Here is a 26,269-nt window from a genome sequence, read left to right as displayed (position 1 = left end):
AAATGCCATAAGCGGTCATCTTTACAATATTTGCAGGGTTCTCAGTCTCTCTGGACCTGTAGCCTGTTCAGTTCAGTTTGGTTCAGTTGCTCAGTCGTGTCCGACTCTTCACAACCCCGTGAATCGCAGCACGCCAGGCCTCCCTGTCCATCAACAACTCCCGGAGTTCACTCAGACTCACGTCCATCGAGTCAGTGATGCCATCCAGCCATCTCATCCTCTATTGTCCCCTTCTCCTCCTGCCCCCAGTCTCTCCCAGCATCAGAGTCTTTTCCAGTGAGTCAACTCTTCGCATGAGGTGGCCAAAGTACTGGAGTTTCAGCTTCAGCATCATTCCCTCCAAAGAAATCCCAGGGCTGATCTCCTTCAGAATGGACTGGTTGGATCTCCTTGCAGTCCAAGGGACTCTCAAGAGTCTTCTCCAACACCACAGTTCAAAAGCATCAATTCTTCGGCGCTCAGGCTTCTTCACAGTCCAACTCTCACATTCATACATAACCACAGGAAAAACCTTAGCCTTGACTAGACGGAACTTGGTTAGCAAAGTAATGTCTCTGCTTTTGAATATGCTATCTAGGTTGGTCATAACTTTCCTTCCAAGGAGTAAGAGTCTTTTAATTTCATGGCTGCAGTCACCATCTGAAGTAATTTTGGAGCCCAGAAAAATAAAGTCTGACACTGTTTCCACTGTTTCCCCATCTATTTCCCATGAAGTGATGGGACCAGATGCCATGATCTTCATTTTCTGAATGTTGAGCTTTAAGCCAACTTTTTCACTCTCCTCTTTCACTTTCATCAAGAGGCTTTTTAGTTCCTCTTCACTTTCTGCCATAAGGGTGATGTCATCTGCATATCTGAGGCTATTGATATTTCTCCTGGCAATCTTGATTCCAGCTTGTGTTTCTTCCAGCCCAGCATTTCTCATGATGTACTCTGCATATAAGTTAAATAAGCAGGGTGATAATATACAGCCTTGACAAACTCCTTTTCCTATTTGGAACCAGTCTGTTGTTCCATGTCCAGTTCTAACTGTTGCTTCCTGACCTGCATACAGATTTCTCAAGAGGCAGGTCAGGTGGTCTGGTATTCCCATCTCTTTCAGAATTTTCCACAGTTTATTGTGATGCATACAGTCAAAGGCTTTGGCATAGTCAATAAAGCAGAAATAGATGCTTTTCTGGAACTCTCTTGCCTTTTCCATGATCCAGCGGATGTTGGCAATTTATCTCTGGTTCCTCTGCCTTTTGTAAAACCAGCTTGAACATCAGGAAGTTCATGATTCATGTATTGCTGAAGCTGGCTTGGAGAATTTTGAGCATTACTTTACTAGCATGTGAGATGAGTGCAATTGTGCAGTAGTTTGAGCATTCTTCGGCATTGCTTTCTTTGGGACTGGAATGAAAACTGACATTTTCCAGTCCTGTGGCCACTGCTGCGTTTTCCAAATTTGCTGGCATATTGAGTGCAGCACTTTCACAGCATCATCTAATTACAGCCTAGGAAATTATTTGAAAGAAATGTATCATTTTGTACAGAGTTACCTTTTTAAAAGAGTAACAAGTCAATCCCTAAATGTACTTGAAAATTTTTTTTTTTTTAAATTTTGTTCCATTCATTGTACAAGGTGAATTTTTAAATTTTTTCTTGCTAAATCTCCTTAACAATATCTTCACAAAATTATGATAACTTTTTTATAATTTTGAAATGAGGAAACAAGATTCAAATAGGTCAAAGAAACTTCCCAAAGGCATACATCTAATAAGTGAGTAAATATTGCTAATTGTACATATTTTATTTTCCAATAGGGCTTCATAAAGATATGATCTTTGTAAGTCTTGTTCATCTCTGTAACCATAACACCTGAATGGCTTAGTAATACTCATCAGTCAATAAACATTGTATTGATTAATTATTAGATATATCAATCTTTCAGAGAAGGCAATGGCACCCCACTCCAGTACTCTTGCCTGGAAAATCCATTGGATGGAGGAGCCTGGAAGGCTGCAGTCCATGGGGTCACTAAGAGTCGGACACGACCGAGCGACTTCCCTTTCACTTTTCACTTTCATGCATTGGAGAAGGAAATGGCAACCCACTCCAGTGTTCTTGCCTGGAGAATCCCGGGGACAGGGGAGCCTGGTGGGCACAGAGTCAGACACGACTGAAGCGACTTAGCAGCAGCAGCATATCAATCTTTAGTATCCTCAAAGTCATCAAAATTATTTTCCAAGATGTGCATCTCACTTCTCTACTATTGCTGGGGAAATAATTTATTAAGTGCTGTCCTGCTCTTTAATTGCATACACTTTGCAGAGCCCCATCTGTCTACCTATTCTTTGCCTTTATATTTCTTTATCTCATATGTTGTACTTTTTCGATTTCTTGAAGAAAAGGTGGTGACTTTTTAATTCTGTTTTCCTTTACAATGCCAGAGTATAGCAGATAGCCAAATGAATAAACATATTTATGCAAAGTTAATTCACACATCTATTATCCCCTTTGAGTTTTCCAATAACTATCTACTGTTGTTGTTCAGTCATTAAGTTGTGTCTGACTCTTTAAACCGCATGGACTACAGCTTGCCAGGACCCCTATCCTCCACTGTCCTCTGTGGCTTTTCTAAATTTTGTGTGTAATAGTTGTTCAGCCGTGTCCAACTCTCTGCAACTCCATGGACTGTAGCCCACCAGTCTCCTCTGTCTATGGAATTCTCCAGCAAGAATGCTTGAGTGTGTTGCCATTTCCTTCTCCAGGAGACCTTCCCGACTCAGGGATCAAACCTGGGTCTCCCTTAATTGCAGGCAGATTTTTTACCATTTGAGTTATCCGGGAAGCCCTAAATTTGAAATCCCAAGTTTATCTAAATGTTAGTTCAGTTCAGTCTCTAAGTGGTGTCCGACTTTTTGTGACCCCGTGAACTGAAGCACACCAGGCCTTCCTGTCCATCACCCACTCCTGGAGTTTACTCAAACTCATGTCCATTGGGTCAGTGATGCCATCCAACCATCTCATCCTCTGTTGTCTCCTTCTCATCCTGCACTCAATCTGTCCCAGCATCAGAGTCTTTTCCAATGAGTTGGCTCTTTGCATCAGGTGGCCAAAGTATTGGAGTTTCAGCTTCAACATCAGTCTTTCCAATGAATATTCAGGACTGTTTTCCTTGAAGATTGACTGGTTTGCTCTCCTTGCAGTCCAAGGGACTCTCAAGAGTCTTCTCCAACACCATAGTTCAAAAGCATCAATTCTTTGGCACTCAGCTTTCTTTATAGTCCAACTCTCACATCCATACATGACCACGGGAAAAAACGTAGCCTTGACTACACGGACCTTTGTTGGCAAAGTAACGTCTCTGCTTTTTAATATGCTGTCTAGGTTGGTCATAACCTTCCTTCCAAGGAGCAAGCATCTTTTAATTTCATGCCTGCAGTCACCATCTGCAGTGATTTTGGAGCCCAGAAAAATGAAGTCTGTTACTGTTACCCCTGTTTCCCCATCTATTTGCTATGAGGTGATTGGACCAGGTGCCATAATCTTAAGTTTTCTGAATGCTGAGCTTTAAGCCAACTTTTTCACTCTCTTCTTCTACTTTCATCAAGAAGCTCTTTAGTTCTTCTTCATTTTCTACTGTAAGGGTGGTGCCATCTGCATATCTGAGGTTATTGATATTTCTCCTGGCAATCTTGATTCCAGCTTGTGCTTCATCCAGCCCAGCATTTCTCATGATGTACTCTGCATGTAAGTTACATAAACAGGGTGACGATATACAGCCTTGATGTACTCCTTTCCTGATTTTGAACCAGTCTGTTGTTCCATGTCCAGTTCTAACTGTTGCTTCTTGAGTTGAATATAGATTTCTCAGGAGGCAGGTCAGGTGGTCTGGTATTCCCATCTCTTGAAGAATTTTCCACAGTTTGTTGTGATTCACAGTCAAAGGCTTTGGCATAGTCAGTAAAGCAGAAGTAGTTTTTCTGGAAATAATCCCACAATTTATCACACAAGGAAGTTAAAAGGCAGATTTTGTGACCTGCCCCGGGCCATATGGCCATGATGCACTTTGAAATGTAAATTAGATGGTTAGTGATTTCCCCTCAACCCTCCTCTATCCTGTTTTCTTCATCAAGCTGTTCTTTCCAAGGGCTTCCCAGGTGATGCTGTGGTAAAGAAACCACCTGCCAGTGCAGGAGATGTAAGAGACATGGGATCGATTTCCAATTCAATCCCTGAATTGGAAAGATCTCCTGCAGAAGGAAATGGCAACTCACTCTAGCATTCTTGCATGGAGAATTCCATGGACAGAGGAGCCTGGCAGACTGCAGTCTATGGGGTCACAAAGAGTTGGACATTGCTGAAGCGACTTAGGTGGAATACATGCACTCTTTGCAAATAAACACAGCATCTTTTATTGGCTATTTCCTAATAATGACCTCAATCATTTTAGGAAAGATTCTTCTTTTGTGAAGTTCACTCTACCACATGCCTATCAGAACACTTAACTTACTGTATGAAAATTGTTCGTAGCTTTAGGATGAAAAATTGGTGAAGGCAGACACCATGCCTTTGATGTTAAATAAATATTAAGTAAACAAAGCATTTGCCATTCTTGTTAATGTTTTACTTGTCATAGCTGCTCTTCCTACAAACAATATTATTGTCTCTATTTCAACTTTTAACATCAAGAAGGATCTGTTACCATGTTAAATAGTTTATTGGGTATAAATAAGAAAGTTCTTAGGGAAGGCTTAACAAGACAGCTTACCTAATTAGAAAAGCTCAGTGCAGTTCTCTGTTTTGATTCACAGTCTATCAATGCTAAATTTGCCAGAGTAAATAAAGACTAATGAGTGAGGTGGTATTTTTTTTCCTTAATCCACTATCTATACAGTACTATTACAATTTGAACTGGTCCTAGTTTTTTTTACATGTATTCTAATGCATTACTTATAAATAATAGATAGACACAACCAAATAGGTACATGCCATTTGACTGCTTTGATTTTGAATGTATTATTATTTAGCTTATTTAGAGAAGTCTTTTATGTCTCCCTTTGTTTGTAGAAACTATGCCAAAACAAGTTTCACATGCCTGCAGAGAACATGGTAAAACTTCAAATGAAGAACAGATAATATATTTTATATTCCATTATGGAGCTACCCTGGTGGCTCAGATGGCAAAGAATCCACCTGCAATGCAGGAGATTGGACTTCAATCCCTGGGTCAGGAAGATCCCCTGCAGAAGGAAATGGCAACCCACTCCAGTATTCTTGCCTAGAGAATCCCATGAACAAAGAGTCTGATGGGCTACAGTCCATGGTGTTGCAAAGAGTAGACACAACTGAGTGACTAAGCAAAAAGATAGGCATATTCATTTAAAAAGACACCTAGATATTTGGAGAGTACTTTCTCTTTCATTGAAACTCTAAAGACTGAAACTCAGTTCATTCCCTTTCACTCACTGTAGCACCTTCCCTAGTTGGTGTCATAAACTGTGCGTCCTGAGAGCCAAGGGGCCATCATAGCCTCATTTGCGCGTTCTTATTTCAGGGCACACCTTGTGCCATAAACACAACAGTAGAGTCAGCTTCAATCTATCACCTGAATAAGACTTCCTTTTCCCAATTTTCTTATCAGAATTTGAAAAACGATGAGATATCTGCTAAAACTGATGTTCAGAAGCTTCTGGAAATAGGTCAGAAACAAAGGTAAGGCTGCGTTCTTTCATTTTCTCAGTTCTTTTTTCCCATCACCAAAATTCATTCAACAACTTCACATGCATAAGTTTATTTTAAATGCATTCATCTCTTTATAACCTTATTTACATTTTAATATATGAGAATCTTGCTCAAATCACTATATATATATATATATATATATATATATATATATATATATATAGGGTGGCACTTGAGGTTCTGTATTTCTAGTATGTTCCCTTATGATGGGTGATGCTAATAGTGACCATACCTATATGCAGATCTCAATTTAGCTATTAAGGATCTGGAGTATGTTCCTCTATTATCGTATAAGATGGAGCCCATCTTATAAGATAAATCTGCCCATCAATACACAGATCCAACAGCTTTGACATAGTGGGCCATTTTTAATAGTATCACAACTTGATCCTGGTGATAATTGGGTTGGTAAGGAATGGGGTAATTTTATTAATAGCATAATAGAATTAGAACATTTTTATTACTCTTACTTTATTTTTTAAAGGAAGTGAAGTATGAGCTAGATTTATACCTAGAATTAAAAAAAAAAACCTTATGACTTGAAATTGCTTGTCTAACAAACACATAAAAAAACCAAGGTATTATAAGGTAAAAAAGAGCTAGCCTTTGTTATTTGTTATACATTTATTAGAGGCTCTGCTGGTTTTATATATATACATACATTTTTTGTTTCAATACAATTACAGAGTAGTTATTATTGTCCCCATTCAATAAATGGGAAATTGTTGCTCAAAATGCTTAAGCAAGCTGCTGAGAGTTGTATTAAATTGGAATTTGCTCTGCTGTATCTTACCTACAGTCACACCCTTTCAAGTTAGTTTACCTAAATTTATTAGTTTGCTTCCAAAGCAGAAAGCTGTTTAAGAAGCTGGCAGGCACTACACTATGTACCCTCTGCTTACCGTCTTGTATCTTCTCCACTGTCTTTGCCTCTTGATCCAGAAACCTCATATCACTGAGGCAATGACATGTTAAAAATACCAAATCGAGCATCTCATCTTGACTCTTTTCGTATTTCAATGAAATCTTTATTTGTTGAACATGAAATTCACTCCAGAGTCCAATATTAAAAAGATCTCATGTAAAATATAGGTCTGAGCATATTTTCAAAAGTACATAATTTTAACCTATTTTTACTGGTTTGAAATCATCCACCTTTTAAAACACATAAGCATTTGTGGTTCACTGAGTTAGTGGAGAATTATAAGCCATATTTTCAATAGGAATAGCTAATTAAAGCAGACCAAGTGTCACTGAAAGTTATTAGCTTTGCAGACTCTCCCACGTTTGGAAAAGATAATTAGCAAAAACATAAAAGTAGAAATGACTTCTGCATAATCCATGTGCAACACCAATGAGGGGATTGCGCTGACTGAAGAGGACAGAGTGAGTCAGGAAAGATTAGAAAATGAGGCTGTCATACGTAGACGGGGGCCATTCTTGAAAGTTGGCTGAAAGTGGACTTCAACAGAAGGCTCATTTAGGTAGCTCTGAAAAAGGATGATATCATGTAAAATGAATTTTAGGGGAATTATTCTGACAACATCGTTCAAGGCAGAAAGAAAGAGACATAGACCAGGTTGAGAAAAGGTAGCCTAGAGAAGAGGACAGAGAGATCTCATCAGCGAGCCCCAGGGCGTGAAGACAACAGCGTCAGTGTTTCTTATTGCGCAAGAAACACAGATGAAGAGACAGGCTTATGCATGATGTGGAAAAGGAAAAATGTATTCCTTTAGTCTGCTGCTATTTTCTTAAGTTATCTAAGGCTGCTTCTACATGACACTCAAAATATCCATGCAAACAAGGAAAAATATGACTAGCAGTATTAAGAATTTCAGGTCATCATCATATTTGGCATGGTATATGAATGGCAGATGATGGGCCAAGTCTTTCAATGAGTGGATTAAATGGAGCAAATATTTTGGAATTATGCTTTCCAAGTTTCATCCAAAACTATAAAATTTGCTTAAAATGCGTAACTTATGTAATGGACAAAGTCAGAATGGAAAATTCAAATAAATCACATACCAATAGATGATTTCTCAAAAGTATAATGCATTTGATATGTGGTTTTTTTTCTGTTTCGTTAGAGATATATAAAAATTATAATTATCTGAATGTGAAAGAGGCTATGTATCTCATTTCCAAAGTAAGAGAGATAGATAAATAGTAAAAGAGAAAAACCTTCTCAGACTATAAATAGTATTAACTGGTTGCAAATTTAGAAGTATTATCAGAGCTGGAAAGATTATAATGTATTGCAGATGCCATCTAGGTATATACCCCATTCCCAGTAATTCTTTGTCCTCTGGGATTATTACCTGGTCCTTCCCTAGAGAAATGGTCTCTAGACTACTTTTTATCTGACTCTGATATCACTGGATACAGTTAATTAGCTCAAGGTGGCCAGCAAAACAAAACTGAATCAATTAGAATTTCCCTCTTGGAATTGTGTGCCAAGAAGCAACTAATGAAATCTCTCTGTTTAGCTGTACCAGATTATAAGTAAGTAAACTCAGAGGATATGAGGTGGCCATAAATAACCAGGTACAGCAGCATGTCTTTCCACCAAGAGGTACAGAAAAAGGAGTGTGTGTGGGTGTGCACACACGCACACAGAATTTTACATGACAGAGAGAGAAAGTTGCACTGACTCTTGATTTTTACATTTACAAAAATATTTAGACAGCCTAGGCAATATTCATAAAAGGATCTTCAAGTTGATGGAGAGACTTTTAAGCCATAACGTGTGAGGAGTGAGATTATGCAACCACAAAATAGAGATCCTGGGGGATAGAAGAGTACTCAGTATTTTGGAGAAGGAAATGGCAACCCACTCCAGTATTCTTGCCTAGAGAATCCCATGGACAGAGGAGCCTGGTGGGCTACCATCCATAGGGCCCCACAGAATCAGACACAACTGAAGCCACTTAGCATGCATGCATGTCTTGAAAATAAAAAGGAATGATATATTTTACGCTGTACAATGGTTGCTGGATAGAGATTCTGAGAAAGCAGTTTTGGACTCTGTGTACTAATGGATTTTACTATATTGAGTTCTCTGAAAAGGAAAAGAATGCCTGGGATAGCAGCAAGATTTCTTTCTGTAATGTTACTGCAATACAGGCTGGTAACCATTCGAAAAAAATACCTTCCTGTAGGGTGAGGCATTTTTATGTTTATAATTGGAAATGGAAGATGTGTGAAAGAGCTGCCTTTTAAAATTCCTTGTAACCATGCAATTCTATGCTGAAATATACTCAGCATTGGAGAAGCCTGTCACAGTTCTTTAGAATTCAAGTTTCAGTTCAGTGCCAGATAGGGACCTAGAAGAGCTCTATCCTGTGCAAATCTACTTGGTGGACAGGGATGGTCCTTGAGCAAGTCAGCAAGAATTTCTCATTGGAGTAAAACTCACCAAGTTTGGGGGGTTTGGGGACACCTAAAGCATGAGAGCAGTGAGAATGTGCAGAAATAAGCTTGAAAAATCTAAGAGTAGATGGAGATATTCAACAGTTTCAAAAGGACTGCTTTGCCATTCTGGTGGATAGCTTTCCTTGCTGTGAAAATGTGCAGAATTCTGTTTCTCCAGTTTTTGTTAACAGCTTTTGCAGTTTACTTTTTTTTTCTTACTCCCCATTGCCTATAGATGTCAGTATACGGGTATTTTTGAATATATATGTATATATATTGGATTTTATAAAATTTATATTTTATAATTTAAAACATGTGTATCACTTTAAAAATAAAAATGAGAATTTTAAAATCCAGAAGTAATGAATAATTATTATAAGATTCTAATATAAAAGTTTTTAGTTGGAAATATAGTATTCCTAGGGCTTCCCTGATAGCTCAGCTGGTAAAGAATATGCCTGCAATGCAGGAGATCGTGGTTCGATTTCTGGGTCAGGAAGATCCCCTGGAGAAGGGATAGGCTACCCACTCCAGTATTCTTGGGCTTCCTTGGTGGCTCAGATGGTAAAGAATCCTCCTACGAAGGCAGAGACCTGAGTTTGATTCCTGGGTTGAGAAGATTCCCTGGAGGGGGATATGGCAACCCACTCCAGGATTCTTACCTGGAGAATCCCCATGGACAGAGGAGTCCATGGGGTCACAAAGAGTCAGACATGACTGAGCGACTAAGCACACAGATCATGATAGTCCTGTTCTATTTTTATTCAATACTTGTTGAATATTTGAGCGTTAGGAATAGAACGTGGATCCTTCTGTCCTTCTTTTTCTCTCTGTCTCTCTCCCTCAATAGAGGTATTATAATGACTCTAGAATTTGAGCACTTATGGTCCAGAACAGTTCCGCTACCTCTTTATGCATCGGTTTTCCATTTGCAATAAGATACTACAATTTGATGTGAAGTTTATTGAGTGCCTGGTGTACTATAAGCCTACAATATAGGTAGACATTCATATTATATTATGTCACAAGTGTTCTTTGTGAAAAAATATCAGAAGCAGTCATGGAAATCCAGATTTTAAGTATCCGTATATGGCACTTTGGGGGCTTGCCAGGTTGCACCTATGGTAAAGAACCTGCCTGCTAATGCAGGAAACTTAAGAGATGAGGGTTCAATCCTTGGGTCAGGAAGACCCCCTGGAGAAGAAAATGGCAACCCACTCCAGTATTCTTGCCTGAGAATCCCATGGGCAGAGGAGCCTGGTGGGCTACAGTCCATAGAGTCGCAAAGAGTCGGACACGACTGAATCAACTTAGCAGTCAGCACATGTGACGCTTCATTCTAATAAACAGTTTTAGTAAATGAAACCTATTTGAGGCTGTAATGGAAACTGAGATTTAAAATCCACTTTAAACGAAAGCATATTAAAGTTTTAACCAATCACGCATAAATCAACTAAGAACCAAAGTGACTGTAATTATTTTATAACTTGTCCCTATTATGTTTTGCTTTGGTAAACAACATCCAGATTGATTCCAACAATCGTATAGACTTTCACGGATAGTCCTAAAACTGAGAGTGTGACCTAGGAGTTTCTAGATACGAAAACTGGAGGCGTCATTAAGTTCTGCGGGAAAGAGCAGCTTGCGTTTGTGCAGGATGTGCTAGTCAAAGAATGAACACAGGGACCTCTAGTGGTACCAGTGGTTATGACAGTGATCTCACGTGTGCTGCTGCTGCTGCTGCTGCTAAGTCGCTTCAGTCGTGACCGACTCTGTGCGACCCCACAGACGGCAGCCCACCAGGCTCCCCCATCCCTGGGATTCTCCAGGCAAGAGCACTGCAGTGGGTTGCCATTTCCTTTTCCAATGCATGAAAGTGAAAGGTGAAAGTGAAGTCTCTCAGTCGTGTCCGACTCTTCGTGACCCCATGGACTGCAGCCTACCAGGCTCTTCCGTCCATGGGATTTTCCAGGCAAGAGTGCTGGAGTGGGTGCCATTGCTTTCTCCGGATCTCATGTGTAGTGAGTGATTATTTTCCAAGTATTTTGCGTGCCTTATTGTCTTCTAAACCTCACTACAAATCTCCGAGGCAGTTCTGTCATTGTGTCCATTTTATGGATGGATAAAAATGAGTCTCAGAGTATACTCTCCTATTCCATAGTCTCCCTATTGTGGTTACACACCAAGAAAATATTTCTGTTCCAGAAGTTATCTTTTGGCTCTAGACTGGGAATTTTAGTCTGTATGCTAGGTTTTCATTTGGTCTTTGCTGTTGCTTTGAAGGAGTTTAGTCCTCTAGCCATACTTAATACACGACAACACTTAACACACATACTTCACTCATATGCTGTTATCTGCTGTCTGAAGTGATAGCTTAGATGATAAAATGAAGGCACAGAAAGGTAATAAAATCTGTCATAATTGAGAAAATCCTAAACCTTTGAAGGAACTGCGTATTTATGAAAGTATGTAATTTTTAATGTGAGACAGGGTCCGTATGTCCTAGTGAGCTTGAGACACAATGTGCATATGTGTGAAGACATGTGTTTTTTATTATCCCCAATAAATGAGCTTTCACATTAGAAATAAGTCTTTTTTTCTCTTTGTCTTTACAAAAACTCTCAGACCTTACACAAGATGTCTAAAACATAATGCTTTAGATTTAGTCAACTGGGGCATCCAAGGAAATGATCATTTTATCCTATCAGCAAGTCTATGGTAACTGTTTTTTTTTTTTTTTTTTCTGAACAGCATATTCATACCCTAGCATGCTGTCACTAAAATTAGCTTTCCAACTCTTAATTATTTTATTGATATGATTTGACACATTATGCAGCTCTCACAGTGGGATTCTTATGAGACACAAGAGCAAGGCAATTGCTCTTAAATGCAGCTTGCTTTTCGAGCTTCCATGGGAGACAGTAATCTTTACCAGAATCCTGAGACGCATCCTGTATATTTAACTCTGTCTCTATACTTTCTAGTTATGTTTCCTAAGTGTATATGTGCAGTGAAATCTTATTTCATAGTGTACAGATTTATATTATGTCTCTCTTTTCCTCTCTGTTTTCTCCTAAACAAGAGAACAAATGAAGGCTCTCCAGGAGGCCCTGGAAAGTCAGCTTAAGGAGACAGCTGACAAAGCAGAAAAACAAGAGGCTACTGTAAGTGTTTCTTTTTTGTGTCCTTTGCTTGGGAGCTGGAGAATTGTTCATTTATTTTTTTCCCCCAAAATCACTATTGAACAAACACACCTCTAACAAATGAAAATACAATAAATAAAACATCATCACCAAGATTATAAAACGTGCTTCATCAGCATTCATTCCAAAAATAATATGTATTTGCTTCTTAGGGGTCTACTAATTCCCAACCCTTATTTATGAATGAGAAACTGAGGACAGGAGTGCTGGTGTCAGGCCCCATATCAGCAGCCCTTGGATTTGGGATGTGACCTTGAACTAAGTTAAGCTATACAGAACCCTGAGCCATGCCCTACAACCACTGAATAGATGTCTCTCAAGGGTGGGGCTACACCATCTACCTATTTAATCATCTCCACAGGTGATCCTGATACACCCCAAGGTTTAAGAATGAATCTTCTCTCCAGATTTTCTCTCTCAAAATGATGTTCACTTGACCTTCATATTTCAATTTTTATGACTAATATTCCCCATAAGCAGGAGGGAGAGTGGTCTGGATAGTAGTGCTGAAAACTAGATTTCTACCTGTTCCCCCTTTATGTACAACTTATGGGGATTGAAGCTTTTATTTTATTTGAGGGCCTGAGTCTTTTTTAAAGTATAGTCTATTAATTAAAATTATATTTATATTTATATATATTATATATGTATAATTATGTAATTATAATTATATTTATTATAATAAATATAATAAAATTAAAATTATAAGGTATAGTAAGACCAACAGAAGGGCTTCCCCGGTGGCTCAGTGGTAAAGAATCTACCTACAATATAGAAGCCACAGGAGGCACAGGTTCGATCCCTGGGTCAAGAAGATCCCCTGGAAGAGGGCATGGCAGTCCACTCCAGTATTCTTGCCTGGAGAATCCCATGGACAAAGGAGCCTGGTGGGCTACAGTCCGTGGGGTTATGAAGAGTTAGACACGACTAAAGCAACTCAGCATGAGCACACAAGAGCAACAGATCAGGAAATGACTCCATTTGGAAAGATAGTTATTTCCCACAGTTTCCGAGAAGGGTGACATGCCACATGACCTGGGACCATGCAGGGAAGCCCCAGGTCAGTCCCGGGGCAAATGAAGGTGGAGACACTGTGGACAAGAGCCTCTATGGTGGTTTCCGTGGGAAGGAAGGGGTTAAGCGAGGTAAGCTGGTCTAGGATTGGCCAGTTTGAATGATTTCAGCAGGCTCTGCGACATAGGGGCTGTTTGTCAGGTTGATTATATGGGACCCCATCTCCTTTGAGAATTGGCAGAAATGCCTGCCTTTCTTTTGCAAGGCCTCCTTGAATAATCTGAATTAGAGTATAGAATTTTGCCTCTGAAACTTAGCCCTGTCTGTCATCTGGAGTAACTGCTTCCTGGAGACAGTCTTTGTAATAATGACTGGATTTTCCTAGGTGCAGATTTATATCCTGTTAATAAATTCATTGTTATCTGTCCAGCCCACCAGTAAAGATGAGTGCCTTTATTCTTCTCTGTTATGCCATGGCAGCACTCACTGCTAACCTAAACCTACATAGAGTGCAGCCTCGTGTCTAGCTCTTTGGACATATGCGTGTGCTAAGTCACTTCAGTCATATCTGACTCTGTGCAACTCTATGGACTGACTGTAGCCCACCAGGCTCCTCTGTCCATGGGATTTCCCAGACAAGAATACTGGAGTGCGTTGTCATGCCCTCCTCCAGGGGATCTTCCAAGTCAGGGATTGAACCCGCATCTCTTAACGTCTCCTGCATTGGCAGGCAGGTTCTTCAGCCCTGGTGCCACCTAGGAAGCCCTTCTTTGGACACACATGTCACATGAAAGAGCAGACACATTTTTAGCACTACTGTGTCGATTCCTCCCCTCAAAATCTGACCCCGTGTACTGAGTGACCCTAACTGCAATCCCATTTCTGTCTTGACTTATCATATTTAATCTCAATTTGTGCATAGCCCAGTCATAAATAATGGCATTTAGACCAGAATAGAAGTTTCCACACATACTATTTTCTCAGATTCTCACAACAAAATGGCACACTATTTTTTTTAATTTTTTTTTACTGAAAGTGAATAACTGTTGCTTGTATTTACACAGTTAATATTTAGAGAAGCCAAGGCATGGACCTGTGTTTACTCTAATATGTTACACAAACTGTGTCTAACATCCCAAAAGAAGAAAGCTATAATTTTTAAAGGAGCTCAGCAAAAGCTAGAATAGCCAAGTATCAGAATAATGGGGACAAGGGATGCATAGGTGGGGAGAAGAAGTTCTGTCTCAGAACCCTTCTAGTGCTTTTCTTAAAATCAGCATTGAATCTTGAGGGAGGATTTTCCTCTCCCACCCCATAATACTGTACTGAGCCAGAAACTCCCTAAATGTATTCATAACCTAACATGTGCTACAGAATAAGAATAGAAAGAAAGAAAGAAAAGAAAGGCTCCTCCATCCATGGGATTTTCCAGGCAAGATGGAAATGGCATATGGAGTGGGTTGTCATTTCCTTCTCCAGAGGAACTTCCCTATCCAGGGATCAAACCCAGGTCTCCTGCATTGCAGGCAGACGCTTTACCATGTGAGCCACCAGGGAAGCACAGAATAAGAATATTCAGGTTTAAATTCCTAGTGGTTCATCTGTACATGCGTGCTCAGTCGCTCCAGTCATGTCCGACTCTTTGTGACCCCATGGACTGTACCCGCCAGGCTCCGCTGTCCATGGGATTCTCCAGTCAAGAATACTGGAGCAGGTTGCCTTGCCCTCCTCCAGGGGATCTGCCCAACCCAGGGACTGGACTCGTGTCTCCTGCATTGCAGGCAATTTCTTTACCCACTGAGCTACCTGGGAAGCCCAGTGGTCCATCTATTGTCTGTAAAATTAAGTTCTTTAACCTGCAAGTTTCCTTATTTGAAGAATTTGGGGAATAATTCAAATTAAAATAACATGCATGATTACCCTAAAATTGTCATCTGGCATATAGTTTAAATAGAAACTAAATTTAATCTACTCAATAGAAAGAAAACAATTGTAATAAATAAAATTTCCAATTGAAAGAATAATGTAGGCAAAAAATTACTGATAGCAAAAGTTTCAATGTATTTTAATAAATGTTTAAATAGTTAAACAATTCCTTATGTTTGGAAAATATATAAAACATTTCCTAATAACTCTTTAGTTACTAAGAAATAATAAAATACGTAAAGAAATAATAATAATGAAGACACTATGTGCCAGTGTAATAGTTGAGGTAGATTCAGAGCTTTACATGCATTTTTTCCAGAAAGACAGAGTACTAGCAACAAAAATTCAAGAAGTTGAAAAAGCAAAACATCAGTGTAAGAAAGAGAGTATTATAAAAGTTGGTGAAGACAACAATAAAATAGAAAAAAAGGATTTTTAAGTTATTTGAAAAGACTGATAAATAGGCTTTGAGAAAGATTAAGAATAAAAGGACTCCAATTTTAAAATGTTTAATTAAAAGAGAGCTAATAGTCATAACAGGAATTAAACAAAATAAGTTATTATGAGCAACAGGTCACTGGTACATTTAAAATGTACATGTAAATTTCTAGATGAATAAATATAAAATGCTAACATTTTTGCAAGAAGAAATGTAATACTTGAATAACTGAATACATTCAAAATTTTATTATGCTGAAAGACGTCTTTTCCCATATATTCCAGGGCTAGAAGGTGACTTCTACCAATTTTTAAAGATCAGCTAATTTCAAATATTGACTAATTTGCTTCAGTTGTGTCCAATTCTTTGTGACCCCATGGACTGTAGCCCACCAGGCTTCTCTGTCCTTGTGATTCTCCAGGCAAGAATACTGGAGTGGCTTGCCATTTCCTACTGCAGGGGGTCTTCTCAACCCAGGGATCAGAAGTCAAGTCTCTTATGTCTCCTGCACTGGCAGGCAGGTTCTTTACCACTAGCGCCATCTGAGGCCCAATTTCAAATATAGGCAAATACTTTCTGAAAAAAAGAAAAAAGGTTGAAAACTTTCATCTAATTTTATGAACATCATCACTCATGAGTCCAAAATCAATTAATGGCTATATATATAAATTAATAGCTATTTTTCTATTAATGAATGTACATGTAAAAATTCTATAAGAGCAAATTAAAGATTATATTAACAAAATATATCATCAAGATCAATGAATGCAAACACCTGTGGAAATAAATAATACTTGTCTTTTGAAGGAAATGTGTTTGTACTTTGAGTTGAATGATGAATAAGTCCTAAGTCAAAGTACAAAAATAAATGACAGAAAGCTTAACAAATATGGGAATAAAATATATTTAATTAGTAGAAGTATGTGGGTTTTTTTAATGTATATCTGGTAGAATCTAGAAAAAAATAGATTTCATACTACTGGGACTCCTCACTTCCAAACTTTAGTAAAGACTCAAAAGGTTTGTGCTTTTTCTACTTATTGAGGATTAAATAAGTATATAAGTTTAATTGTTACAAATAATTCAGTGATTATTCTTTCTGCTAGAAAGACTCTCGTTGATGTAGTTTAATGTTGGATAAGAAGGGGACAGTGAGAAATTTAAACTGCTCATTCTCAACTAGAGGGAAAACATTTGGATTTGATATTGTAAATATTGTCATGACTTAGGAGCAAATACTCTTATGTGCTGCCCTTGATTACATATCTGATTACTCTGCCTTTTTCCATAAAAGAAAACTGTATATTTTATGCAAAAGATGTTGCAAATACCCATATTAGTAAGTCCGACTCTGTGCAACCCTACAGACTACAGCCTGCCAGGCTCCTCTGTCCATATTTTTTCCACTCCAGGCAAAAATACTGGAGTGGGTTGCTATGCCCTCCTCCAGGGGATTTTCCTGACCCAGCAATCAGAACCCTAGGGATAAAACTCGAATCTTTTGTCTCCTACATTGGCAGGTGGTTCTTTACCACTAGCACCACCTGAGAATCCCCAGTAAGTCCATAGTAAAACGTTATAAAACTTGAAGGTGATAGTACATTTAAATCACAAAATATAAAAGAAGACAGAATTTTGAAAATTAAAATGAAAAAGCATTTTAATGAAAATTAAAAATAAAGCTGTCTTGATCTAATTCCATTTGCAAATAATTTTTATGAACATGTGAGCATCTGTTTTGATCTCTAAGCAGATAATGGAGTAGCAAATCTTACAAACTGTGTCCCGTATGAAAAACCTAACAAACAGCAAGAAAGGATGATCTATCAGGTGTAGTGGAGTAATTAAATCCATTAATGCTCTCTGGATGCATTTCACCACTCTTGTTAATTTTTATGGCTTAACTTGCCCTAAGTGAGACATAATTAGTATGAAGGCAAGAATTAGCTTCAAGCTCTGACTCTCATTAAGAATAAGGAATTATGGCCATCTATCCTTTACTCAATGTAAATAAGTGTTATTTTCTGTCTCTCGGAACTATTTCACTTCTGATTTTCCAGGAATCTTAAAACCTGCTGGGATTCTAGACCAGTGGTTTCAAAATGCTATGACTTTTGAATATTCTGAATGTATTGTAGGTCCTGAATAATTGAACATTGCATTCCCAAGTCTCTGTCCTTTTTTTAGTCTTGACATTGCAGTATATCTTCATTATACTGTTAATTAAAGTTGTGTTAGTTATGGAGAACATATAATAAATAGTATCAAAATGTGAGGATTTGGGGAAAATTATGGCATCACTGATAAGATAGTATGAAGTCACTGTCCCCATGGTCCCTGATGGCTCAGATGGTAAAGAATCTGCCTGCAATGTGGGAGACCTGGGTTTGATCTGTGGATTGGGAAGATCCCCTGGAGAAGGAAACCGCAACCCACTCCAATATTCTTGCCTGGAAAATCCCATGGACGGAGGAGCCTGGCGGGCTACAGTCCATGAGGTTGCAGAGAGTTGGACACAGCTAAGCGACTAACACTTTGACTTTCATGGCATCACTGAAACACCAGGTTATTCATACAAGCAAGACAGCTTTAAGTAGTTCATAACCAAAACTAAAGACAAATCTGTACATACCAAAATTTTCTGGTGCCCATTAAGTACTGAGGTAGAGTATTGTAAGTCCTGATGGTTTGCATTTCTTTTTGTAGTTTGTGTCTGACTCATACTCCAATAAAATTTTTTAATTAAAAAAAAAAGATTTGATTGTAGTGGTGGCCACTTAAAGAGGCAACCACTCCAATAAACACTTTGCCAACCACTGACTTGAAGAATCAGCTGTACCTCCCACCTCTGCTCCCCAGTGAGCCATTTTTTTTTTTTTTTCTTTCCAGAGGTTTTGGTTAATTTAAGTTTGTTAAATAACCTTTGGGGCTTCTTGATTTTTGTTTTGTTTAGTGATTTTCTGTTCTGCACTTTAAATCACCACTCATATTTTAAAGTCACCAACAAAGAGTGAACATTCTGAAACCCTAGGCCCCCACCCTCCACCCCAATAAAAGCAAAACCCCAGGTTCATGGACTCCTTCTCGCTCTCTCTCCTCACAAACTCTCTCCAACTATACCACGTAATTTCCTGGACTCGTAAGTCATAAACCCTTATTTTTTTTTTCAAACTTGCCTGACGGTTATTGCTGAAGGCATCTTGCAGTGATAAACAGAACCACAAGAGTTGGTCCGGCCCATAACAGTGGTAACCAGTAAGTTGATACCAGCCCGGAGCAGTAGAAATGGGTATAAAAGCTATTTTGGGGGAGACATATACTACTGCTTTGCACACATATCTAATTTTGATTGTCATCAAGTCCTTCTAGTGATAACTTTGTTTTATCCATCAAACTGAAATGAGTATAACTCACATTTTCAGGTTGCTGTCAGTACCTTCATGATTCAGACTTAACTTTGAAAATTGTTATGGCCGAAATGATGGACATAGTTCTCAGGCTTCTGCTTCTATTTTATATGTAGTTTGACCATCAAAAATTATTTGATTTAGATTTTGTTACCATTTGGTTATAGATTTCAACAATATTGTATATAGGCAGAAACTTCTTGGTTTCTTTAGCACAGTATTTATAAGGGTCCATGCTTCAGGTGAGGAGCGTCACTGTGCAATTCCGTTCATACTTGGCCATGTGTCAGAAATACCTGGAGAGTGTTTTAATAAAAGAAATTCCTAGGCCCAACCCTAGACTCTAGCTGTGTTTAGGAACCATATTTTTAAAAATTAAGCTTTATACCAGTGAAAGAATCATAGTCATAATGTGCATTTCTCAATTAAAATACAATATCTCATTACATAAGAAAAAGAGTATTTTTATATAATTAGCAGATATATTTATGAATTGGGCAATAAAAGTTTGGTTAATGAAAATTTTAATCCTTTGTTCTTTTTCCATATTTGTTGACAGAGATAATCATTAGGTTATACTTCAAAAATTGTAAAAATAAACATAAAAGCTATAGAAATGAATGTGAAATGCGTCTACATAGTATCCTCTTTATTTTCAGATTAATTTTCTAAAGACTGAAATGGAAAGAAAGAGCAAAATGATTCGAGATCTCCAGAATGAGGTAAGACTTATATTTTGGGAGTTTTATGGAAGTCAAAGAATATGCACAAATACAAATATTGATTTGCCATAAACTTTAGAGTATTGGTCACATTTGATTTTGGCCTTTAGCTGTGTACTAATGGAGAGAAATTATAAGGTTAAGAATTCCAGAGAGGATAATTCCTAATTTAATTGTGATATGTGTGATATGTGATATCACAAATGTGACAATGTTATTAGTTCATAATCTCCAATTTATTTATCCTTCTAATAATATTTTGTTTTGACAATATTAAAAATTATGTTTATTTCATAAATGTATTTATCTACATAATTCTGGCACAGGAGCTGATGAAGAAAGTTAATTAGAAATGGCCTTCATGTTAGGAAAAGCCAATCTAGAATCAAAAAATTATGTGAGATAATTTTAAACTAAAGAGACTTGAATACAAGCAAATAAGTTGTAACTACTCTCCTTACAGTCTTTAAAATATAAGGACCCTATAAAATGCTGTGTGCATTTTTTTCTCTTTTGATTTTTTTGTCTATCTTGTTATACAACTACTTTATTTTCTAAATTTTTTCACATTTATATTCCACCTCTTTATTTCTTTTTTTCTTGACTGCAGTTAGTTATGTAGGACTATTAAACCATTAATTAAACTATAATTAATCATGCATCTTCTTTGATCAACCCCACTAGGTTAATTTTAAATCTCAGTCAATTGCTTTACCCATTACTATTCTCCTTTACTTTCCTTCCTTCCTTACTCCCTCCCTCCCTTCTTTCCTTCTTCAGTTTTTTTGTTGAAGCATTGCAGCAACAGATGAGCTACATTATTCCTAAATTGATACTACTTTTATGTCCAGGTTGAAAAACACTCTTTATAAATGTTTTGGTATCAAGATTTAGCATTTGTCCTCCGATTATTACATTAAAATGATTTATCATACATGCAAAAAAATGATAAAGGAAAACAAGGAAAGTTTTAAGTGGCTTTCTTATGATTCTGTTATATTTCCATTTCTTGCTAATGATTTTTTCCTCTAACTCTTCTGAAGAAAGTCTAATGAGATGAACTTGATAATGTTTTTCCTGAGGTCTAAATCTTCCTGGATTTAATGTTTATAGTGGAAAATGTCAGCAAAGTAGAGTTACTGAAACACTGGGCTTACTAGATAATTTCTTGTTCACTGGGGCTCAGAGAGGGCTAGACTACTCAAGTCTAAAACTTACCATGGGCTAGTGCACTGGGACGACCCAGAGGGATGGTACGGGGAGGGAGGAGGGAGGAGGGTTCAGGATGGGGAACACATGTATACCTGTGGCAGATTCATTTTGATATATGGCAAAACCAATACAATGTTGTAAAGTTAAATAAAATAAAATAAAAAAAAATAAAAGTTACCATGGGTCATTTAAGGTAAAAGGAATATTTAAAACAAAATTAAAACCATTATTAAAATCAGAAAGAAAATACATCTGGGTTTGTACACAGACACCCATACACATACACACAAAAATATAAACTTGGTTGTATAATAATGAGAGGATCATGGGCTAATTTATATCTCTGTATATGTATTATCAGTTAACTTTTAATCATAGATAATTTTTTTTAATTTAGAATTCAACCAGTGAGGAAGCTTTTTCATAATCAAACTATAAATTATTCATAACAGGTACAGATGAGGATTAATAAAATATTTTATTTTATTAATAAAATAAATAAATAAAAACAGGGGATATGTTTTAAGTTTAATATTAATTTTCTAGTGTGTAGATTAGAATAATTCTAAAAGCAGTACAACTCTTCAGAAGTAATGACTGCCAAATGTAAGTCTGATAAGTAAATTTGCTCTTTACTTTCATCCTATTGAAAATCTGCAAGATGATAATTGATAACCGGAAAAAGTTATTGACTTCTCTAACAAAACCTAGTGATGAACTTCTAAACTGAGTGCTTTTAGTTTAACTCGTTTGTATGAATTCCTTAAAATTTTAGATTTATTGTTTTGACAAATAATCATTATGTAGAAATTGAACAAAATAATGTATCCATACTCTACACAGTAAAAGTATATGGATGTCCACTGCCCAGAAGATTTTTGTTCATAAGTAAGAAAATAAAAAGGTAAATTGATTAAACAAAATGTGAAGCGGTGAGGGAGATCATATGCGTATAAAGGGATTTGGGGGAGAAGATTGAAGTCTCGTGAATGATGTCCGGCTCTAGGTGAGTGATCACACCATTGTGATTATATGGGTCATTAAGATCTTTTTTTTATAGTTCTTTCATGTTTTCTTGCCACTTCTTCTTAACATCTGCTTCTGTTAGGTCCATACCATTTCTGTCCTTTATGGTTGCCATCTTTACATGAAATGTTCCCTTGGTATCTCTAATTCTCTTGAAGAGATGTGTAGTCTTTCCCATTATGTGTTTCCTTCTATTTCTTTGCATTGATCACTGAGAAAGGCTTTCTTATCTCCCCTTGCTGTTCTTTGAAACTCTTCATTCAAATGGGTATATCTTTCCTTTTCTCCTTTGCTTTTCACTTCTCTTCTTTTCACAGCTATTTGTAAGGCCCCCTCAGACAACCATTTTGCCTTTTTGCATTTCTTTTTCTTGGGGATGGTCTTGATCCCTGCCTCCTGTACAATGTCACGAATCTCCATCCATAGTTCTTCAGGTACTCTGTCTATCAGATCTAATCCCTTGAATCTATTTGTCACTTCCACTGTATGGATGTGAGAGTTGGACTGTGAAGAAGGCTGAGTGCCAAAGAATTGTTGCCTTTGAACTGTGGTGTTGAAGAAGACTCTTGAGAGTCCCTTGGACTGCAAGGAGATCCAATCAGTCCATTCTGAAGGAGATCAACCCTGGGATTTCTTTGGAAGGAATGATGCTAAGGCTGAAACTCCAGTACTTTGGCCACCTCATAAGAGTTGACTCATTGGAAAAGACACTGATGCTGGGAGGGATTGGGGGCAGGAAGAGAAGGGGATGACAGAGGATGAGATGGCTGGATGGTATCACTGACTCGTTGGACATGAGTCTGAGTGAACTCCGGGAGTTGGTGATGGACAGGGAGGCCTGGCGTGCTGCGATTCATGGGGTCGCAGAGAGTCAGAAACGACTGAGCAACTGAACTGAACTGAACTGAACTGTATAATTGTAAGGGATTGGTTTTAGGTCATACCTGAATGGCCTAGTGTTGTTGTTTTTTTTTTCCCCTACATTCTTCAATTTCAGTCTGAATTTTGCAATAAGAGTTTATGATCTGAGCCAAGGTCATCCATTTTTACACTTAATTATTTATTTTGCAGTTTGTATTTGGGTATTATATAGTTATAACAAATATGAAAAGTTGCACCAAAGCTTAGAATTCTCTTTGATTTGCACATTTAAAACAACTTCTCTCCATTGTCACTTCTAATTTTTGTAATTTTATCTGTTGTTTCTTATAGCATAAAATAAGTCTCTCTAGTTAGTAAAGAATCTGCCTGCAATGCAGGAGACCCCAGTTCAATTCCTGGGTCGGGAAGATCTGTTGGAGAAGGGATAGGCCACCCAGTCCAGTTATTTGGGGCTTCCTTTGTGGCTCAGCTGGTAAAGAATCTGCCTGTAATGTGGGAGACCTTGGTTTGATCCCGGGGTTGGGAAGATCCACTGGAGAAAGGAAAGACTACCTACTCCAGGATTCTGGTCTGGAGACTTCCACGGACTGTATAGTCCATGGTGTTGCAAAGAGTCGGGCACGACTGAGCGACTTTCACATAGTGGTCCTAGACATAGGAAAGGCTCAGGGGAGAAATAGGATAATACATAGTTATTGAAATATGAGGAAGAATTAAGCATTGGGACAAGCATTTCTGATTTGTTCGAAACTCCTTAATGAAATGTGAAAGTTCGATAATATTCAGAATTTTTTAAAGGAACACATAGCTGGAAATATTCGAACTGTGCTCAGTCCTGTTTAATTCTTTGTGGCCCCATGGACTGCAGCCTGCTGGGTTCCTTTCTCCATGGAATTTTCCTGGCAAGAATACTGGAGTACATTGCCATTTCCTACTCCAGGGGATCTTCCCAACCCAGGAATTGAACCTGTGTCTCCTACATCTCTTGTATTTGCAGGTGAATTTTTTTTACAACTAGTGCCACCTGGGAAGCCCAGTAGTACTAGAATTAGATTAATATTAAAATATATATTAATACTATATTAAATTATATTCTGTATTAAATTAGTGAGTTCAGTTCAGTTCAGTTGCTCAGTCGTGTCCAACTCTTTGCGACCCATGAATTGCAGCACGCCAGGCCTCCCTGTCCATCACCAAATCCCAGAGTTTACCCAAACTCATGTCCATTGAGTCGGTGATGCCATCTAACCATCTCATTCTCTGTCGTTCCCATCTCCTCCTGCCCTCAGTCTTTCCCAGCATCAGGGTCTTTTCAAATGAGTCAGCTCTTTGCATCAGGTAGCCAAAGTACTGGAGTTTCAGCTTTACCATCAGCCCTTCCAAAGAACACCCAGGACTGATCTCCTTTAGGATGGACTGGTTGGATCTCCTTGCAGTCCAAGGGACTCTCAAGAGTCTTCTCCAACACCACAGTTCAAAAGCATCAATTCTTTGGCACTTAGCTTTCTTTATAGTCCAACTCTCACATCCATACATGACCATTGGAAAAACCATAATCAGACCTTTGTTGGCAAAGTAATGTCTCTGCTTTTCAATATGCTGTCTAGGTTGGTCATAACTTTCCTTCCAAGGAGTAAGTGTCTTTTAATTTAATGGCTGCAGTCACCATCTGCAGTGATTTTGGAGCCCAGAATAATAAAGTCAGCCATGGTTTCCACTGTTTCCCCATCTATTTGCCATAAATGGAGAAGGAAATGGCAATCCACTCCACTATTCTTGCCTGAAAAATCCCATGGATGGAGGAGCCTGGTCAGCTGCAGTCCATGGGGTCGCAAAGAGTTGGACATGACTGAGGGACCTCACTTCACTTTCACTTTGCCATGAAGTGACAGGACCAGATACCATGATCTTAGTTTTCTGAGTGTTGAGCTGTAAGCAACTTTTTCACTCTCCTCTTTCACTTTCATCAAGAGGCTTTTTAGTTCCTCTTCACTTTCTGCCATAAGGGTGGTGTCATCTGCATGCTGCTGCTGCTGCTGCTGCTAAGTCGCTTCAGTCATGTCCGACTCTATGCAACCCCATAGACGGAAGCCCACCAGGCTCCACTGTGCCTGGGATTCTCCAGGCAAGAACACTAGAGTGGGTTGCCATTTCCTTCTCCAATGCATGGAAGTGAAAAGTGAAAGTGAAGTCACTCAGTCGTGTCCGACTCTTCCCGAGCCCATGGACTACAGCCTACCAGGCTCCTCCGTCCATGGGATTTTCCAGACAAGAGTACTGGAGTGGGTTGCCATTGCCTTCTCCGGTCATCTGCATATCTGACATTATTGATATTTTGCTTACCCCCCAACCCCTACTCTTTTCTCTGATGGTTAGTTTTAGTATAGATGCTTATGATTGATTGTTTCCATGAAAATTATTCAAGATAGTTCAAGGTAAGAATAAAAATAAGAAATCATGTTTTTTAAAAGTAGTAATCATGAAGTCAGACACCTAAAACTGAAACTTACTCTGTCCAGTGATAGAAATTAGATGTGGCAAAAAAAACACTACTCTCTATAGCAGGTTTTCCCTCGCACTATTTCATGGCTCTGATTTTCTTTCTTTCTGGTCTCTCAATTATTTTGCTCATTTGTTTTTCACATGACTCATATAGTTTAACCCAACTTTGAAATATTAACCTGCCCTCTTTATCTCCTACTAATTACTGATTTAATCTTCTTTAATGTTTTGATCTATTTCTATTGTTATAAAGCCTGGCTAAAAAACTTTGCTAGAGGTCAAGTCACTGGCCGATCTGCGGATTTTCAAAGCATTCCAAACAACCATTGACACGTATGCAGTTATAGGAAAAGTAAAACATGGGTTTTTAGGGGCCATGTATCAGTCACTGTTCTCAGATGTGAAAAAAAAGCAACCTCTGATAAGAAAATGACTTATTAAGCCATTTAGAGACCTCAGCAATGTGTTAGGAGAGGTGTACATACAGTTTGTAGACTAAGCTTTAGGAACAACTCCACAAACAAACCTCAGAGCTGGCTCTCTCAGGGCAGGGCTACCTCTGCCAAGATTAAGAAGCTGCCAGCCAACGTTACCTTTCCATCACAGGGGACTCCAGGATCGCATAACCATAACCCTGTGTATCAGACAATGGATAACATCTAACCCATGTAACTAATTGCTGTATCTACATTTTTCAGGGATCATGTCTAATTAGCAAAATGTAAACTAAGTTTTGTTTTCCCAAGAGCTGCAATGAACTTTAGAAACAGACAGGATTTGTTTGTTTTATTT

The 26,269-nt window shown here is 38.2% G+C and overlaps 1 protein-coding gene across 2 annotated transcripts in view; it reads left to right on the top strand.

The window, feature by feature from the left end:
* LUZP2 (leucine zipper protein 2) overlaps positions 1–26,269 on the top strand; it is a 518,912-nt gene that overhangs the window by 232,513 nt on the left and 260,130 nt on the right. For both annotated transcript variants that reach the window (XM_061406186.1, XM_061406187.1), the window contains exons 3-5: positions 5,630–5,700; positions 12,227–12,308; positions 19,793–19,855. In XM_061406186.1, the coding sequence (XP_061262170.1) occupies positions 5,630–5,700; positions 12,227–12,308; positions 19,793–19,855 (216 nt within the window). The remainder of the gene's footprint in view (positions 1–5,629; positions 5,701–12,226; positions 12,309–19,792; positions 19,856–26,269) is intronic.

This window comes from Bos javanicus, chromosome 29 (genome assembly GCF_032452875.1).
Source record: "Bos javanicus breed banteng chromosome 29, ARS-OSU_banteng_1.0, whole genome shotgun sequence".
NCBI classification, from domain to species: domain Eukaryota; kingdom Metazoa; phylum Chordata; class Mammalia; order Artiodactyla; family Bovidae; genus Bos; species Bos javanicus.
The sequence above is the reverse complement of the archived record's forward strand: the minus strand, read 5'-3'. Positions and strand labels throughout refer to the sequence as shown.